The sequence below is a fragment of the Theobroma cacao genome, chromosome 2 (assembly GCF_053813885.1).
Source record: "Theobroma cacao isolate CCN51 chromosome 2, ASM5381388v1, whole genome shotgun sequence".
Taxonomy (NCBI): Eukaryota; Viridiplantae; Streptophyta; class Magnoliopsida; order Malvales; family Malvaceae; genus Theobroma; species Theobroma cacao.
The window spans coordinates 40,641,781-40,662,527 of NC_142640.1; the positions used below are offsets into that span (position 1 = coordinate 40,641,781).

At 32.4% G+C, this 20,747-nt stretch overlaps 1 protein-coding gene across 1 annotated transcript; it reads right to left on the reverse strand.

Moving 5' to 3' along the window:
- Positions 1 to 482: 482 nt before the first annotated feature.
- LOC18609390 (RNA-processing, Lsm domain-containing protein) lies at positions 483 to 2,807 on the reverse strand. The gene is made up of 4 exons (XM_007044479.3): positions 2,461 to 2,807; positions 2,283 to 2,363; positions 787 to 910; positions 483 to 699 (listed from the first exon to the last, which is right to left on the reverse strand). Exons 1-4 carry the CDS (start codon positions 2,733 to 2,735, stop codon positions 652 to 654), a joined length of 528 nt encoding a protein of 175 aa, XP_007044541.1. The 5' UTR covers positions 2,736 to 2,807; the 3' UTR covers positions 483 to 651.
- Positions 2,808 to 20,747: the final 17,940 nt, after the last annotated feature.

A 20,747-nucleotide genomic window follows, 5' to 3' on the forward strand; every position in this document is an offset into this window, starting at 1 on the left:
AGAAGTATGGATTTGAAAATAGTAAAAGGCGAAAAGCTTGAGCAATGTGAAATTAATCATTTGAAGTGCAGATATGCTTAATAATAAACAACTAGAACCATGTGGTAAAATTTTCCACAGCTTATCCTTTATCAGATTTCAGTATGTGGCTGCATGTGTTTGCAGTCCACCCTTAATGGCGAATGCTAATAAGGAACTAACTAAGATTCTTGATTTGAGACTTAGTGACCAACTTCTAACACATTGAATGGAAATATTTCTTTTAAAAATGATCAAACTGGCTTTACAGCACTTGCTAATACGACCTTACTTACATGCACTACAAATTAAATTCCTCCTATTCCCTTTCACAAAGAGGATTATCTTATGACAAGCCTGGCATATGTATCTAAGAACAGCTGGAAATAGATTATCAAAACAAAATTGCCAATAAATCCAAACAATAATTTACTTGCCCCTACTTGTTTACCAATAAATCCATCTAAAAAAGGCAGGGGTAGCATAATATTAGAACTAAAATTTCAGTATCAGGTATTCATTTAAGTTCTTTCAATAAAGCAAGAAAATGTGAGGTCAGATAACTACCACAATATACCAATCAAAACACTTTTTTGGTTTCTCCAACCTTTGGACAACACAAATGTGAGTTCGTCACTGACTAGCACCACGAACTTGCATCCTCTTCCTTTCAAACTCCAGCTGAAAAAGAAAATTAACATAAATAAATCATATACTAATCATATTACCAGCAAAAAAGATATGCCAGAATCCCTTTGAGTGTCTTACCACTTTCTTCACCCGTTCATTGGCTGCAGGAGTTCCTCCACTAACAGACTCAGGGAGATATGGACTGCTCACACGCACCTCATTCATTACAACAATGACAGTCTTGTCCCAGCGGACAGGAAGCCTGGTCATATGCATTGGTGTTCATGTAAAATTAGTAAGTTTTCAAAATAATTTACTAGAGCAATATACTGAAGACCTTGAAGGAAGCCCATAGAGACAAATTTTAGCCCCTCAGAAATTCAGCCCATAAGCAGAGATCCGGATTGAATCTTAAATATTGCAGTTTTGTGGGGATAAAAGGGGTAAAAAGCAGATACCTCCACTTCCCAGATCATCCTGATATGTCTTGGGAAAAAATGAATAAAAGCAGGTATCCCTAAACCCAGCTCATTTTGATACATTCTTGGGAAGAAGAGAAGAAGAAGAAGAAGATACTTACACAATCCTAGTTCATATAGATAACAAATGCCAATGGTTTTGTAATTATCAAAGTTGACAACTATCAAGGCTTTGGGTTAGTCAATTTCATACATTATGATTCTGACAAGATCTCAAAAATATTCATGCATCCTGACGTTCTTCACCTACCCCAGGCTCTTTCCCCCTCTATTTCCCTTATGCCTTCTTCCCCAACAATCCCAGACCTGCCCCTTTATCTTGTTCACTATCTTCCTTTCTTTTCCTTTTCCCTATTATAAGCAAACCCATATGAAAGTTTCTTCCCTTTGCCTAAATAATAACAACTATGACCCTGAATTTGCTACAATGCAGTAAACATTTAAAACATTTTAGTACAATCTTAGTTATTCATCAACTAGGAGCATCAACATTCAAAACTTACTAAAGATACAAAGCCTTATTTAACTATCATTGAGTACATCATGCATTTTGATGTCAAATACAAAAACTCCATTTAGTTACAACATATGAACTGTGAAGTCACTACATCATAACCTAGTAGCATTCACCTCACTTCCTCGAGGTAGTTAACACTACACTTTTCCTAAGAATAACATTTATCATTTCAGCAAGTGAATACTTTGGCAGATGTTCACATAGGAATCACAACATGGTGAGATACAACAAAAGCATCGCTCATATCAACAATCCTGCATTAAAAAGCCTCCATCTTTGATTTTATCCTCACTTGAGAATTATTCTCTTTCTCCACTCCTGTCCTGCAATTTCTAAAGGAAACCATTTTCCTGTCTCCCCGCTCATTCCTACCTTTATCTTTAACAGGATACCCGTTATACCTAACAAGTATCCTCAATCTTATGCTTTCAAAGGTTCATAAAATGTAAGACAAAATTCCTAAAACAATATAGAGTCAACTTCCTAGCTGCATACTTATGAGAGATTACTATAACAATAATCTCCTAGACGTTTCCCCAAAGTAGGCGAATTTGCTCTTAAATTCAAAAACTAGACATGATAATACTAATCCTGATTACTGGGGAGAAGAAAGAAAGACTAAGGAGAAGCGAACATACGTTTTAGACAAAGCATCAAATAAACTCTGTGCCTCACTGGTAACTCCAACTCCAAACCTCTCAGAATCTGCCTCTGCTTGCCTGCAAAAACCCAAAAACAAAAAATCCACCTCATTGAAATTCAGTAAAAAAATCCAATTACATGGGGGGTTGAGAAATTAGTGATAAAAATAAATACCTAATAGCACAATCTTCCCTAGCTTGAAGACTAGTAAGATCTAAAAAACATTTCTTAACATCAAGTGGATCTTCATCTTGACGCAATAAAGAGAACTCTTTGATGTAATTAGCCTTTAGCAGCCGAATGTTCCTTCTGGGTCCTGATTTCGGACCCTCTTGAAGTACGAGGATGTTGGAGAGACGGTCGAAAGTGATGATTTGGCCTTCGAATTCGTCGCCCAAAGTTGTCTTGATTGAAAGGAAGCAACCCACGGCGAATTCCTCACCTTCCATCCCTCGTTTAAGCTGCGAACTGCTACCTTCCTCTGCTTCCCTTTTTCTTCTTTTTTATTATGCATTCTTTTTTTTTCTTTTTTTTTTTGTTGAAGACCAAGACAACAAGCGGTGATGGCCCGAGTTCAATTGATAGAACTTGTGCTGGATTCTATGAGTTGGAGCTGGACCTTTTATATTTGTTAGCCCATTTCAAACATTATTCTGCTGGGCTTAGATCCTTTTATTTATATTAAATTTTATTCATACTCGTTAAACCTTAATTTATATCTCAGTCTGGTTACTAAGTGCTCGTTTGGTTTAGTTTTCTTTTAAGTTATTCACTTTTAAAATGTAAAAGTCAAGTCAAACGAAAATTTGAAAAAGCTCTTAAAAAGTAAGTAACTTTTTTTTAAAGAATAAAATTTTTAAAAAAAGAGCTTAAGAAAAAGCTCTAGAGAAGAGTTTTCTCTCCACTTTTTTTTAAAAACATGCATCTTTTTTAAGAGAATTTTTCTTTTTATTTCAAAAATGTACTCATCTATTAAAAATAATTCCAACATTATCTATTTTCATTTTTATATCATTTATTATTAATTATAAATTTTATGTTATATAAAAATACTTTTTATACTTTTTATAAAAAAATAAAATTAACTTTTTTTCATTATGAACAAATGAATTTGTTATTAATAGAAAATTATTTATTAAATACCCTTTATGGTAATTTTAATCAAAATTAGAACTTATATAAATTATTTTGTCAAATAACTTAATTATAAAAACGAATTTATAAAAGTAAATTTACCAAATAGATTTAGCCTAATTTTAAAAGTTATTATTTTTCATAAGAGCTTCATAATACCTTTTAAATTAAAAAAAAGTAAAGCCAAGCAAGCTCTAAATATTTTCAATTGTACCCGTGCCTATTTGGATCAACTTTTTTTTCAGCATATTTACTTCTCAAAAATAGAAGTGGGATCAAATAGAATTTAAAAAATTCTTAAAAAATTAATTTTTAAAAAAAAATCTAAAGAAAAAGAATTTCAAGAAAAACTTCAAGAGGAGTTTTTTTTTTCTTCTTTTAAAAAAAGTCATCTTTTCATGAGAATTTTTCTTTTTGTTTCAAAAATATCCTCATTTATTAAAAATAATCTCAACATTACTCTCTCAAAGAACACCCTTCTCATTCGAAAGTTGTTTATGAAATACTCTTTATAATAATTTTAACTAAAATTAAAACTTATATAAATTGTTTTACCAAACAGTTTATCTATAAAAAAGAGTTTATAAAAGTAAATTTATCAAGCAGTATTAATTTTATTTTAAAAACTATTATTTTTCATAAGAGCTTCATAATAGCTTTTAAACTAAAAAAAGTCAAACCAAACAACTACTAATATAGTAACTTTCCTCTACTTTCTTGGATAAATAAAACCTGTCATTTATCCAAAAAGAATTAAGAACATATGCCAATTTTGTTATAAAATTATAATCTAATTTTCAACATTTTTATATTTTGGAATGCATGAGCTTTCTCAAGAATTTGAGGTCATTCATGATAATCATGATTATGCAATTAATAGTAACTTAAAATGGGTATTTTTTTCAACTAATATTAATTCTAGTCACAAATTAGTTAAATCATTACAACAAGATTATTACTTTATAAAAATATATACTTTATAAACTACATTATGATGCCACTACAAATGTACTAGTACTAGTATTACTTTTGGTAGGCTTCACGTCTCCTTTTGTCTTTTTGTTTTAATTTTTAGAATTAGTAGCGATAGTAATTATGATTATGTGCAAATATTTAATTGTATTCTAACTATGATTATGCTGGAAATCTTCAGGATTTTGGCTCTAGTAAATCCTAATATATAAATTTGCTATTTACAGTTGTATGGTTTGTTTCACTCTAAAGATTCAATTTTCTCTGGTTTGGGGAAACTTACATGCTGAAGGATGTGTTTTCAGCACATGGCTGGTGATGCAAAAACTAAATTGAAATTCTCTGACATCATCAAAGGAGTTGAAAGGTTGACTTTCAAAGAAGTTGTCAAGGTTGGATTATATATTATCTCCAATGATATGTGGAAGATTAATTTTCTCTTTTTATTGTAAGATGAATTGAAAAAAAATTATGTGAAGGTTTTGCTTAGTGGCTCAATGTAGAGTAATTGCAATGGACAATTAGTTATTAATTTAGAGTGAATTTTAGTATTATTATAATAATTATTATTATTGGTTTTATTATAACTTTATGACTTTAGATTTGGAGCATGAATTAAGGAATTTCATTTATGATTTTCAATTATGATTATTGGTATTATGTTGCATATTCCGTTTTAACTTGATGGTCGGTTGCTAATGTTTGAGTTGATATAGGATATTTTATTTTTACTTTTTTTTTGAAAAGTTGGAGTATTATTCACAAGTAAACGGGGTGAAGATCACCCTTATTTACATTAGTAACCATGTGTAAAAAAAGCCATGGCAATCCCCATATCCTCTAAAAATTAAAACACAAGCTCCACACCAATCAAATGACAACAAGAGCTTAAAACCTCCCCAATAAAGCCAACAAGCCAAGGGATATGAGGTAAGCATAAATCAAGAGAAATAGCACAACACATGCAAAAAATCAAGGGAGAGATCATCATAATTCCAAACAATAAAAATTTCCAAAAAGCAAAAATGACTATGCTTCAGCAATCAAAAAACCACCTTAGCATGAAAAGCCACAGCAACTACACACCCTAGCCTGTTGATCACCATTTGGGTCACCATAAATCCAAAAAAGTTCATCCGGTTCTTTGAGCCTCAACTTTTGCTAGAGAGTCAGCAAGCTCATTTTCTAATCTTGGAATTTTATCAATGCACTAGATGACAAGCTTGGAACTAAGAAAATCCATATGCATAGTGACTGACCTTAGTTTCCAAGGAGCTTCACAAGAATTGAGCACCCATTTCACGGCATTTTAATGTCACTTTCAAAGATGACCTTACTAGCAACCCATCTTGGAGCAGCATAAAATTGCATGCCTTACAAATGGCTTTATATTCAGCAACATTAGTATCAAAGTTACCCACCGGGGTAGAAAAAGTAATAAGGACTTTACCGTTACTGTCGCGAAGCACACCACCAACCCTGGTTACCCCTAGATTGCCTTTCAAAGCACCATCCACATTAAATTTAAAAACACCCATATGGGGCTTACCATGGCTTTGCTAGTTTCACTGTTCGAGCTATAATAGGGGCAAAAGCAACATTGGGGAATTGCAAGAGGTCCATGATTGAGATATTAACTTCTGGCCACTTGGCGTTAGCCCACCATGCAACTCTCAACTTAATCATTTCATAGACTTGAAGGGTGTCCCATGGCTTAGCTTTAAAGATAAGTTCATTGCGAGCAAGCCAAAAGTCCATATGCTAGCAAGGAATGCCATTTCCCAAATAAGTCCAAGTCTTAAAACCTTTACAACTTCAATCCATACTTGAAAATTGCTTACCGGATTATTATGCAAGACCCAACTAAGACCCCAATTACTGGCCCATTTATTCCATAATGACCAAGTGCCTGGACATAGGAAGAACAAAGTTCTTAATCTTCTCTAAATTAGATTGATAAGTGAGGCAATAAGCTGAATCAGTTATGAGAAGTCCCCTTTTCAAAAACACATCACGAACCATAGTCTTGCCTTTTAGTGTTAACTAGCGAAAAACTTCAACTTAGAGAAGAGCGAGCCTTTTCCATTATTCTTTCCAATAGTCAACGTTCTCATGTGACAGCTCTAAAATCGTATTACAAAAAGAGCTTGTACTGTAAATACTGCTAGGAGTATACTTCCAAACCAAATTATCATTAAAGTTTTTCCCCAAGATTTAGTTATTCAGAAGCTCTTGGAAGGTTTTCCATTGCTCAAGCTCTCATCCAAGGGGGTTCTTTCTTAGAGCAACATTCCAATGCCACACTTTGTCATTCCAATTACTAACTTTATCCACGGAGCCACTTTTATTATTAGCCAAAGCAAAGATTCTCGAAAAAGAATTTTTAAAAACCACACCATCAATCCACTGTTCCTTCCAAAAATCGATATTATGCCCGTTACAGATCACAAGCCCAAACCATTCTTTAAGAGCACAACTAGTAGTGTCATAATGGTATAGGGGTTTGACAATATTACACGAAATACTCGAAACCATTTTAGAGTTGCCCATACAAGGTAAGAAACTCTCTTTGCTGTTATCGATTTTGTCCACAATGACTCTTCACCATAAGCTTCCTAATTCATTACCAAAACGCCATATCCACTTATTCAAAAGGGCACGATTTTTGAGGTTGAGGTCAATAATTCCAAGGCCACCAAAATTCTTACTCAAACATATTTCTGACTAGTTAATAAGGTGTAGTTTTCTATTACCATCGAAGTCACCCCAAAAAAATCATCTTTGGATTTTTTTGAGTTATCTTTTATACCCTGTAGGAACTTGGAAAATGGACATGAAAAATATGGGTAAGTTGCCAACCACATATTTAAGAAGGGTAAGTCTACCTCTTAAGGAAAAGTACCTACTCTTCCACACCAAAAGCTTTGCTTCGAACTTATCAACCACTAGCTGCCACATTTTTAAAGAGTTCATTTTTCCACCTAACGAGAGCCCCAAATACATTGAAAGTAGTGTTCCAACCTTGCAAGAGATTTTAGCAACCCAATTAGTAACCTTCCCATTGTCCATTCTTACCCCAAATAAACAACTTTTGCTAAAGTTAATATTAAGTCCCAAAATGGTTGAAAATATTTCAGAATATGCTTAACAGTTAATAAGTAATTAAACTCAGGTTTTTAGAAAAGAACTGTGTCACTTGCAAACTGCAGATAGGTAATGGAAAGGCCACTGCTACCAATGATAACTCCTTCAATAATCTGCTCATTTTCAGCCTTTCTCAACAATACACCAAGTCCCTCAACCACAAGATTAAAAAGAAAGAGGGAAAGGGGGAACCTTGCCTTAAACCCCTTTTCATTTGGAATTAACGCGAAAGGAACACCATTAACTAGAATTGAAACAGACGTTGTAGAAATGCAAGTGCCAATCCAAGCTCTCCATTTCTCTTTAAGTCCCATGTTCTTCATGATCAAGTCAAGGAAGCTTCGATTCACACAATTAAAGGCTTTTGCAATATCGATTTTGAAAAGTAGTCCTCTCTCGAGGTCTTTCCGCAAAAGATCAACAATCTCATTTGCGATGAGGCTGCAGTCAAGTAGTTGTCTGCCTTTAGTGAAGGCAAACTAGTTCTCCCCAATAATATCACCCATGACGCTCTTGTGTTGACTGGTAAAGGTCCTTGCAATGATCTTGTACAGACTGCCAACCAAACTGATCGGACAATACTTGTTAATAGAGTTGGGGCACGAATATTTAGGCACCAACGTGATAATGAGGTATTAAGATATCTAGACTTGTCAATATGGGTCGGCCTGGCCCAACCTCTTGTGGGCTAAAAAAATATGGGCTGGACAAGGCCAACCCATATTTTATATGGGCTGTCAAATCCCTAACCCAGCCCACCCCTTGCTAGCCCATGGGCAGAGTTGGGCCAGCCCATTTTTTTTCAAATTTTTTTTTTACTCTTTATCAATAAAATTATGCAATGATTTAATCTATAAATTGAATAATAAAAACATATTACAAACAAATAAATTACACCAAACATAAATAAGCAAATACACTACATCAAATATAAATAAAATTTTAATCTTTAACATAATTACACAAACTACAATCCCATTAACATAACTACATAAGTACATAATCAAATATTTATAAACTTCAAGACTAATTTATGTTCTTCTCAATCTTCATCCTTAACCAAAACATTTGAGTCTTGTTTGGACAGCAATGATGTCTCCAAGTTTGAATCATTATCATCTAATATTCATTATCATAAAAAAAAAGATATAGTGAGTTTCAATTTTAACTAAAATTATTAATTTAACAAGTAAAGATTAAAAACATTGAAATATATAAAATAAACAATACCATCGGTAGCTAAAAAACAGCCATGCAACCAATTTTTCGTGCAAACAAGCATTTGAACATTTTCATGGTAGAAGGAACTTCTAAACTTGGTGAGAACATAACCATCAATACTAAAAGCAGACTCTGATGCTACCGTAGTAATCGGAATGCTCAATACATCTAGTGCCATAATAGAAAGATCAGGAAAGCGCTTAGCATTATACTTCCAATAATTAAGCACATCCAAGTCTTCAAACACTTCATAATCAAGTTTTGCCTCATCTAAATAAACATCCAACTCAGACTTTCTAGCAATAGAAATTGTTTCATTTTGAAACATTTTGAACTCCTACAATTTTTAAATACATAGACAAAAAAAATAATTATCAGAACATAAATAAAGTAACATAAATTCTCATGTAATAAGATGAAGGAAAGACACAAAACTTATACTAAAGATCTTTTATCCCTTGGGTTTAGTTCCCCCTCCGGCTTGCTTAGGCAAATTACTCGTTGTATGAGAAGATGTACTTGATGCACAAGTGTTGCTTGCATATTCTTCAAAGAGCTTGTACAACTTTGTCTTCACATTTTCTAACTTTTCATGACAAATAGAAGCATCAATCTTAGAATAGCAAAATCTTAAGAAATCAAGCTTCATCCTTGGGTCAAGAATAGCTCCAAATGCAAGCACTACACTATAATCTTTCCAATACTTATCAAATTTCATTTTCATCCTTTGAGACATATCCTTGATAACCTCATATTCATTATGCAAATTCTCATTTAAAATCGATTCAATTTTCCAAACTTGTATGAAATACAAGTTGGAAGTTGGGTAAGATGAACCGGATATCAAGTTTGTGGTCTCATAAAAGGGCTCCAAGAATTCACAAATTATCATTGCTCTCCCTCATTCCTCATCAGATGGATCATATTTATAAAATCTATCAACATATTGGAGGCTAGCAAAAGCTTTTTGATTTTGTCGCACTTTCAAGCATCAAATATGTTGAATTCCATCTAGTTGACACATCTAAACACAACCCAACACCTGCATCAATACCAACATGTTGAACACATTCTTGAAATTTTTTCATCTTCTCATCCGATGCCTTTTCATATTTCACACTCTCTCTAATTTTAAACAATGCTTCATTGACTATTTTCAAGCCTTCTTGAACAACAAGATTTAATATATAAGCACAACAATGCACATGAAAAAAATTCACCATCACAAATCAAGCTACTTTGCAAACGAAGACGGCATTTCAAGATACCTTGCATGTTATCATTAGCAAAAGCATTATCTAAAGTAAAAGAGAAAACTTTTCTATGTATTCCCCATTCTTTCAAACAATCCAATATAGTAGTAGCTAATTCAACTCCAGTATGTGGAAGAGGTATACGATTTGAGTAACTTGCTACATAACTTCCAAATTTCATTTGACAAAGTGAGCAGTCAAACAAATGTAGCCCTCAAAAGTAGATGTTGTTCATACATTAGAAGTTAAACAAATTCTATTAGGTACCTTGGCCATGGCTTGTTTAAGTTTGTCTTTCTCTTTCAAATGAATTCTTTGGACATTAGATACAACAGTGTTTCTAGAAGGCATCACCACATCTGGATTTACATACTTAGCCCAAGCTCTAATATTATCATATTCAATAAAAGCATAAGGCAAGTCATGCTTAATTATGGCTTCAATAAGCATGTCACATGAAATCCTAGGATCGAATTTTCTCTCATTTACTTTCCCTTCATAATCCATAAGTATTTAATGTGGATTAAAATATGAAATGAATTTACAAGTATCAATGTGACGACGCAAATGTGAAGTGCCATAATTAGAGCCACCAGGTTTAGGGCCAACCTTATACTCCGTTTTACAACCGTTTCAAGTTGCCTTTTCTACTCCATCTTGCTTTTTGCCTATTTTAATAAAATAATTCCAAACATTTAAAGTTTCTTTTTTAGACTTCTTACTCAATTGTTTAGATTCAGATATATGAGATTAGGAGGGAATTCCATCCTTATTCAAAATGTTCACGTCATCATCCAAATTTATACAATTTTCAATTGACTGATCCATCACCGTTACCTTCAAATAACATAAACATGAATAAAAATTATTACAAATTTACACAAACAAACAACAATATTTATTGATTATATAAATCTATTACAAATACAATTAATTGAATCCATAATTTCATTTTTGGTTTTTTTTTAAGTACAAGTTCATTCCAACATTTGATAGCTTCTAATCTATAAGTTTATCCTAGCTACAATAGATTTCATCCCTTAAAGAGAAGAACAAAATAATTTCTTCTGATGCTATAGAATTATCGACAAGCCAGCCACCAATACCCTTCTCTATAATAACATCAATTTCTGTTGACAGGTCATATAATATCAAACATTCAAACCCAGCCTTCCCTTCTGCTTTTTAGTTATTCATCTTGCCAGTGCCAAGTCAAACAATTAAATATGTTATGAAACATCAATTCAAAATCTCAAAATACAAAAGGTGATACATTGATACTGATACTTTTAGATTTCATTTTTCACTAACACACTTACGTTACACACAGCAAAATAAAGATAAAATAGCAATAAAATTAAACAATCGATAAAAAGAAAGAAAAGCAGATCGGAGGCTTATTGGGCTGCTAGAGAAGACTCAGAGCAAAGGTAGGCAGGGTAGCTAGTGTCGGAGACTTTGAAGGTGGGATGGCTGATGAGGAGTGCCGAAGTGGTGACTAGCTGATGGTGGAAATCCGATGGTAGATGGGGATGTTCAGATAGGAATTGTCGAATTAGGGAGTAAGAAGTTGAGAACTGTAGGTAGGTAGGTAGTGCCAGAGACTTTGAAGGTGAGATGGCCGATGGGGAGTGCTAGAGTGGTGACCGACTGAAAGTGCGATGCCGATGGATGATGGCAATGGGGACGGTCGGATGAAGATTGGGGAGTGAGAACCGTAGGCAGGTAGCTAGTGCCAAAGACTTTGAAGGTGAGATAAGGAGTGCTGGAGATAGAGTGGTGACCGGCTGAAGGTGAGATGCCGATGGGCGATGGCTGATGGGGATGTCCGAATGGGGATGGAGATTTGGGAAAGCAAAACTCGACTATCAACTCTTAATCTCAACTTCTCAAGTCTATGCTATATACTAGACTGCTGCTGTAGGCTGAAAGAAAGAACGGCAGAAGTTTTGAAGCCTGAATGGGTTAGAGGTTGGGTTAGCACTTAGCACTTAGCACTTAGCCGGTCCTTGGGTTTAGGGCCTTAGCTAGTCCTTACACAGTTAGCCACTAGCCCACCATTTAAGTTTAATTTTTTTTTTCTTTTGGCCCATTGGGTTGGCCCGCACCAACCCGGGTTAGCCCTCTAATCAAACGGGGCTAGCCCATTTAGGCTCAGTTTTAATATGGGCATAAATATTTATGACCCAACTCACCTCATTTTTCATAAAAAATGGGCTTGCCCGATGGGGTAGGCCCATATTGACAGGTCTAAATATACCCATCGTTAACAGCCAAACGATGAAATTCCCCAATATATCGCATGATAACATCCTTAAAAACAATCCACTACTTTTTGAAGAATTTAAAACTAAATCCATTATGTTTCAGGGCTTTATTGCTATCACAACTCATGATCGTCTCTCATATTTCAAACTCAGAAAAAGGTCTCTCAAGAAAGTCAACCATGCTATCACTAAGCTTGCTGAAGAAACAATTGAACTTTTTCAAATTCACATTAATATTTCTGCTATACAAATTCACAAAATGATCAGCAATCCTTTCACATAGTTCATAAGGATCCTCCACCACATACCTATTAACAATTATCTTTTTGATGCAATTAACTCTCCTTCTCATTGACGGTACCACGTGGAAATACTTAGTACAATGATCTCCTTCTAGGAACCATCTCACTTTAGCCTTCTGGTGCCAGTTTCTTTCTTCTACCATAAAGAGCTTCCATAATTCCCCTTTCAACTTTATGATTTGGTCTCTCAAATTCTGATTGGACATATCCAGCTGTAGTTCAATTTCAAGGTCATGAATTATTTGTTCAATGGTTCGAATCTTCCTATCACCGACCCTATAAGTTAATGCCTACCATTCTTTAATTTTACTTTTAATTCCTTTAAGTCTGTGCCAGATTCCTACCCCCTTGAGACATAGATGTTGTGTATTCTCCCAAGCTTAGAGAACATATTATGGAAGCTCATTTCATCAAGTCAATGGTTGAAAAATCGAAACAGCTTAGGTCCCTATTTTTTATCATCCACAACTAGAAGAACCAGGTTATAGTCAGATATTGACCTACGGAGACATTCTTGTTAAAAGCTTGGACAAATTTCCAAAATCTTTAGAGCCATGAGAAATCTATCAAAGCAACTAAATGAAGCTTCCTCTCTATTATTGCTCCACATGAATTTTCCCCCACTTATAAGAAGATCAATCAAACTCACATCTTCTATAAAATTGACAAACTGATTTATAGCAGCATCATTGAGAGTGGTACCAATTTTCTCCTCTGGACACTTTACCACGTTAAAATCACCTCTGACCAGCCAAGGCACATCAAATTCATTCAATTTTGTCATGACCCGATACTTTCTTCAAGCCCGTGACAACCGTCACGATGTCCCGATAGACAAACCTTACTCGAAATGTCAATTGAAACCTCGCAAGGCTCTAGCATCAGTTTTTCGCCTCCCCTGTGAGCAACAATTACTAAATATCATGTTTTAAAGGAATATAGACAATTTTCAAATGAAAGACAATCAAAAAGTAATTTTTACAGCACGAGGGTATTTTGGTCATTTTTACCTGAAAAATTCAAAACCTGCTAAAAATATAGTATATGAATGAAAAAATATACATTTCGTATCTAAAAATAAATTAGGTATCTAAATCATCTTTTTAAAGTGAATTTATAACTAATAGAACTAAATAAAAATATTGGATAAAATATTTCATTTTTATATAAAATTCTACGTAACCAATTACTGTAGCGTAATAACAAAATAAATTTATATACATAATAGCACACAGTGCCAAGGTAAACACAAATATTTTACAATGACATGTGAGCCCCAAAATAACAAAAATAAACACGACTGTAAACCCACGATTTCTAAGGATACGAATCCAAAAGCAAACTCTCGACAAAATTGGCGATCTACAAACTGCCCTGAGCCTGAAATGGGTGAAAGAATGGGGTGAGTTTTTATAAACCCAGTGAGTAAGCAAAGTTCATCTATAACATCTAAAGTTGAGTAAATGGAGACAATTAAAACATCTCTTCATAATATGATTCATAACATTAAAACTAATTTCAACCATATAAAACAATTACATTTCATCAAAAATAATCAACAAGGCTTATGACTCTCTTAAAACTTGGCTCGTGCCAAAACTCGTACTCTGTAACACCTTGCGCAAGGCATCCAACCGAGTCCGCTAAGGCTGTTAAATTAACATATACACAAAAAACATGTTTTTACGTTTAAAAACATAGTCGTTCCTTGGCGTTGGCTGAGTTTCATCCTCACGTGGTGGTTCGGCGTGAAGTGAACTCTAAACTACCTTAGGAGATACCTTCCGCGTCTTTCATATTAAGGTAAAATATAATGGGGTTTACCGTGCCCCTCTATTAGGCTAGTCCACAGAAACCCGCCCACTGCAGTAAGCTAATCACTTACCCCACCAAATCAATAAAATTTCAGTAGCATGACATGGCTAATATGATATTACCCAGCCTGTCAAGGTAAAACAAAATAATTCATATATTCCACACAAACACAAATCCAGTCATTCATGTCATCACATTGTCATAAGACATCAATTCAAGCCATATGTCAAAACATATATATAACACAAGTATATAGTCTCCACTTACTCAATTTCCAAAACCAGGATTCAATTTCAAACCAAATTATGAATCTCATTTCATTTAACCAACACTTCAGTTATAAAACATAATAGTTTACAATTTAAATTTATTATTCTTTAAAATCATAAAAATAAGTATAAACTACTTTAGACAGTTAAGATGATTGTCTGTTTACTCATAATAACGGGAGTACTCCTACTCTTGGTCCTCGGGTACGATATCCTTACCCTTACTAGAGGGCTCACCACCTATACATAATACATAACAAGTAATTCAATATATTTGTGCCAAACTGTTATAAAACTATTTCAAGCTCTTTATGAATGTATGAAATTGAATGAGAAGTCGAATAATCACTTAAAAATGGTGTTCTACGTGGATTCAATTGTTGTTGGACTGAAATGGTATTCGACCTAACTCTCACTATACACTGTTTAATTAGCCAAAACATCCAATTCAACTCCAAATAGATTCATTGCACTTTCGGTACTCCAATAAGTCTGTATACCTCATTAGAAATCAATTCTAAGTCCATTTACTATAATTTTCTCATTATCGTTCAAGGCGTTTACTAAAAGAACTATACTTTTCGATAACCGTTTTCGATATTCGACATCACGAATCATCAAATACGAGCTAGATAACATGAAATATAACAAAATTCATCTTCAAAATATTCCTTATAGAATTTGGCCAATTAGGGTTTGATGAAGAACATGTTATTTTCTTACTAGTTTTTCATACCGAATATCACAAAACACTAAAAATACCTAGATAACATGAGATCTAGCAAAACCCATCCTCAAAACCTTCCCCCCTTGATTCGGCCAGCATGCTTCTATCATGAAAACTTGAGTTTCAACCATAGAAAATGAAAAAGAAAACATGGGTAAGGTAGATCTTAAGCTAAATCGCGAAATCTTACCTCTGATCGCTTCGTTTTTCGAAAATCCAATGAATTTCACTTGAATTTTTCCTCCTTAGGGTTTTTCTATTCTTTCCCCCTTTGTTCTTTGGCTTGAACAGCAATGAGAGAGTGAATGGGAGAGTTTATGTTGAGTTTATAAAGGAAATTATAAAATAATAAAAACTTGACACATGGCAACATATAATTGGTTCACATTTAAAACTTAACTAATAAGGCTTTTCCTTTCCACCACATATAATCTCATAATTATCCAAAGTATAAAATGATAATAGGTGAAATTCATGGGCTTGACAAGTGTCATGGTGGTGTAAATTTTTAAAAATTCCAATTACGTCCTCGTAAACACGTGAAATTACCGTTTTGCCCTTATACTCAGAAATTGAAATTTTTCACTTCTCAAATTCAAATTATGTTCCAACTAGTCCAACTTGGTCAAAAATCTCTTCCAACATTCCAATTTTTCCCTCGGGTGGCAAAATGACCATTTTGCCCTTACGTTATAAAAATTCCCGATTAGACTCCAAATCAATCCTCAAACCCCAAATCACCATATTAAGACATTCTAAGGTTCAATAACTCTCAAATACATCCTAAAATCTCTATTTGGACTAGTTCGAGGTTTTAATCAACTTAATTATACCACTAGGTACGATACCGACTTTTAATAATTTTTCGAGGATCCAAGTGTGTAGACATGCTATCAAGTACATGAATGACATGGCAAGTATATCATAGAGTTGGGCTTGACAAGTTTGATAACCAAATCCCCCCAAAGTGCCAACCTATCTTCATCATTATTTGAGGCATAAATGTTGCTGAGCCCCAATTTCAAGTCACTACCGTTAATCTTCCCAACAATCAAAATATATCTTTTATCAATATACTGACTTTCAATAGTGAAGAAACACTACAAAAAAAATAACTTTTTTCATTGAAAAATTTCATCGAATTTCTGACAGATTTTCGATGGATGTTTATTTTACTTGTACAAATGGATTTTCGACGAAATTTTTCAACGGGATAATTTTCGTTCCAAAACCATTGAAACTAGTTTTGGTGCAAAAAAATTAATCTCGCCAAATGTTCCAATGAAATTTTCGATGAATTTTCAACGAAAATTAAATTTCCATTGGAAATAGTTTTGGCTATAAAAATTAATCCCGCCAAATTTTCCAACGGAATTTTTTACGGAAAGTTTTAGGAGCCGAACTTTCCAATGGAATATTCTGTTGGACAATTCTGTCGGTATTACTATTTTTTTTATTTTTAATTCTAAATATATTAATAATTATTTTAAAATTTATTAATCATTTATATTAAGAAAATTAAATTTATACATAGTGAGTTTGGTGGCTTTAAATATTTAAATATGTTTTCCTTTAGTTATTATTTTTTATATATTTTGAAAACTTATAATAGAATCATAAATATTATATAATAGTTCCAAATTCAGTAATGTTATTTACAAAATATTTATAAAAATAACATAATAAACATTTTAATTTTATAAAAAGAGATTATAAAATCTAATATATAATTAAACAAAAACTAATAATACTTTAGGGTCTAATACTATAGTTAATATAAATTAAGAATACTATTATATATAGTAACCTTATTAATATATAATATATTTAAAATATATTAGTTTATTATATGTATATAAATTAGAATCATAGTAATATAATATATTAACATTTTATATATATACATATTAATATGTTATAATTATTAGACCTATATATATAATAATAATATTTTGTAATAAATAATATTATGTAAATATATATTACTGTATAATTATTTATGTATTAGTTAAGTGTAATATACATATATCTAATACATAAGTAAGCATTAATATAACTTATAATAAATTTTGTTTATATGATTACACTTAATAATTTTACAATAAAGTTATTACCTTAGTTTTTATAACGTATATATTGTTTACAATTAGTTATTAATTATACAAATTTTGTAATTATACATAACATTATAACATTATGCTTTACACTGATCATATATTCATATTGGGTAATTCTAATACTACTTTGAATATGTCATCATTTGCGATTAGTTTCATATTATAATTTTAATAATTGAAATCATGGGTATTTATAAATATATAACTATATATGTAAGCTATACAAAAATAATAATACTTGATATACTCATATTAGTTAATATAAATATTAAAAAGAATGATAGTAAACTAATTAATTAATAATATACTTAAAATATATTAATTAGTTTGTTATATCTATATATACAAATCATAATCATAGCAATTTAAATTTAACTATATATATTTATAAACCTATATTAATACGAAATTACAGGTTATATATATTTTAAATGATATAACTGTTAATATTAATATTAATATGATAGCAAATATCCTAGGTATTAATATGTTATAATTATTATAGTTATATATAGTAATGTTTAGGGTTAAACTTATAATATACATATATTTAATTTATACATAAGCATTACTTAACTTATAATAAACTTCAAGTTATATAACTACAGTTAATGATTAATTTTTTTAATTATCACCTTAATTTTGTTGTGTGTGATGAAAAATTAAGTATGCCTTTATCAACTCTACCACCCATTCAACATTTTTAAGAGTTTGCTTATACTCTAAGACTATACTTAGCTAGATAACTGATTCACTTGAGCAAAATTAAACATTACAAAATATATTGCTAAAGCCAGGGAGATCCCCAAATCCCAAATCCTTAATTTTTAGACAGATCCCCCTCTCATTTGAAACCCATTGGAAGCCTTTGACCCTTACCACCCTTTCCATGCTGAATGACGGCTGAAGCTCCTTCGCAGGCTGAAGCTTGCTTTGCATTACTACTGTGCTGATTGAAGCTTCTATCCAAACTCTCCATCTGCAATTTTGATCTTAAGGTCCAAAGCTTAAAGTCTTTTTCTGGTTCTATTTGCTTGAGCCTTTCCATGTCCTGTCTTATCTCCTTGTTGCCGTGTTCCTATTGAGTTTCTGTTGTTCCAACTGCTTTCACTTTTTCATTGGCTTTTTTGTTATGTTTTCTACTTTGGTTCTTTGTTTTTAAGATGTTGATTTGGAGGACTTTGGTTGTTTTGCTTCTTGTTTCTGCTACTTCTCGGCTTTACTGCTACTGTCTTGGTTTTTTTTTCTCTACTGCGTTGATGCTCTGTTGATGTTGAGCTGCCATTGGTTGATTGATCTCTTTCATCTTTAAAAGGCCCTGTTTTGGCTTTCTTTTTATAGTGCTTTCTTTCACTGTGTTATGTTTTCTATAACTTTGTTTCGGGGTCTTTATTTTATTTTCTCTCTTTTATTTTTTTTTATTGTTCGGGGGTCTTCCCTTATTTTGTATTGATTCCCAGGAAAGAATTTCTCTCCTAGTTGATTAATGAATCATTATCTTTGTTGGAATATTAGATAGCATATTAGAAAGCATATTTGGAATATTTAAAGCGTTACTTACTTTTCTTCCTTTTTGTTAGGTCAAGTAGTCCAATAATCTTCGAGATTTACTTTTTCTTTGATCTATATCTGTCTTATATCAAAATATAGTTCAAGATATGTCAAATTTTTGTCATAATGTTATTACTATAGTATGAAAATTGAATCTTTAGTTTGTAAATTTTTTACAATATTTCATACTCATTCTCGATTTCAAATTTTATATATATAATTTTTGTGTAAAACTTGTCAATTAGTCAAAGCCTTATTTATCCTGGCATTGATTAAAGCATCCAGAAACTTTCAACTTAATAGAGGATAAAACTTATATATATATAGGAATGACTGACAATGATTCTTTATTCACAAAAAATTGTCAATTGCCTTAATTTTCTTTTCCCAAACTGCATGACGCTACTTGCTTTATTCACTTGAAATTGCATAATTTTCTTGCAAACTTGTCAAAAATGACAACATATACTAAAATTTGATATTAAACCATAACAAATTTTCTTATTATATGCCTTCAACTAACAACTATATATGCTTAACTTCTAGTTTTAAATTGTTCATAGATGTGATCCAAATTTCACAATCAACTCATAATAGTTCAGTTTGAAATAATCAAGTTAAAAATGATTACCCTTTAGCAAATCATCATAGTATTAAATTAATTAATTAATTGTGATTATGTATAAGAGTTGAAAACTCTTTTTGTGGTGGTTTAAATTGAGTTCAAAAGGGAGAATAATATTAAGCAGGACTGTGACATTGTCACACCCAGCTTTTGCTTGCTTTTGCTTCAGGGGAATTGGAAGGATCAATCCATCTCTTCTTTGAAGCTAAAAATTTTATTGTTGGATTAAGAAAACGACTTGCTAAGATTAAAAAATTTAGTCAGCTTGCGTGTTGGCGCTGCAGCACCTAAGCTTCTGCCTTGGGAGCTTGCTGGTTGACTGGGACAGCGCTGGGAGCCTGGCGCTGCAGCGCTGTGCTTGCTGTTTCGATGCTTTGTTCCTTCAAGTTGCCTAGTGCAGAACTGCTGCGATCAGGCTAATTCTAACATGATTTGGACCATGTTCTGATCAGAAATAGGCGAAGTAATAGACATAAAAGTTGTAACCCTTTCTCTTAGCTTTGCAATGGTCCAAGAATCACATTGATTGGATTTCTGTAACTTGAGTTATGTCTGAAATACCACAGCATATTTGGTAAAGTCTGCACCTAACCAACTTGTACAATTCCTTGCCACTTGACCCTTTCTCTTTTGAGGACCTTAAAAATATAGGAACTAAATCAGTCATCACTAAAAATAGGTATTTTTACCATACAAATGAACTAAAATAACTTGAAGTAAACTAGCTCAATTATGAGTTAAATAATTAAAGAAAAATAAAGAAAACTACTTATAATTTTGCCTAAACTCAAAGACTTAGCCATTTTATCATTCAAAATATGATAAGATAATTTTATATAATAGAGTTATCAGCTATTTTCTGTTATAACAAGTTATTAAAGTGATATGGTTGGTGCTTTTCCATCATTCTGCATAGTGTTTGACAAACTTATAAAGGTGCTTTAAAATGGTTGGTAAAAGGATAAAAAATATTAAGAAAAATAATGTAACAGTGCTAAAATTACCTAGACTTAGTCATGCTTTGGTTCTGATCGACTAAGAGACATGCTTTTAAAAGAGAGGAC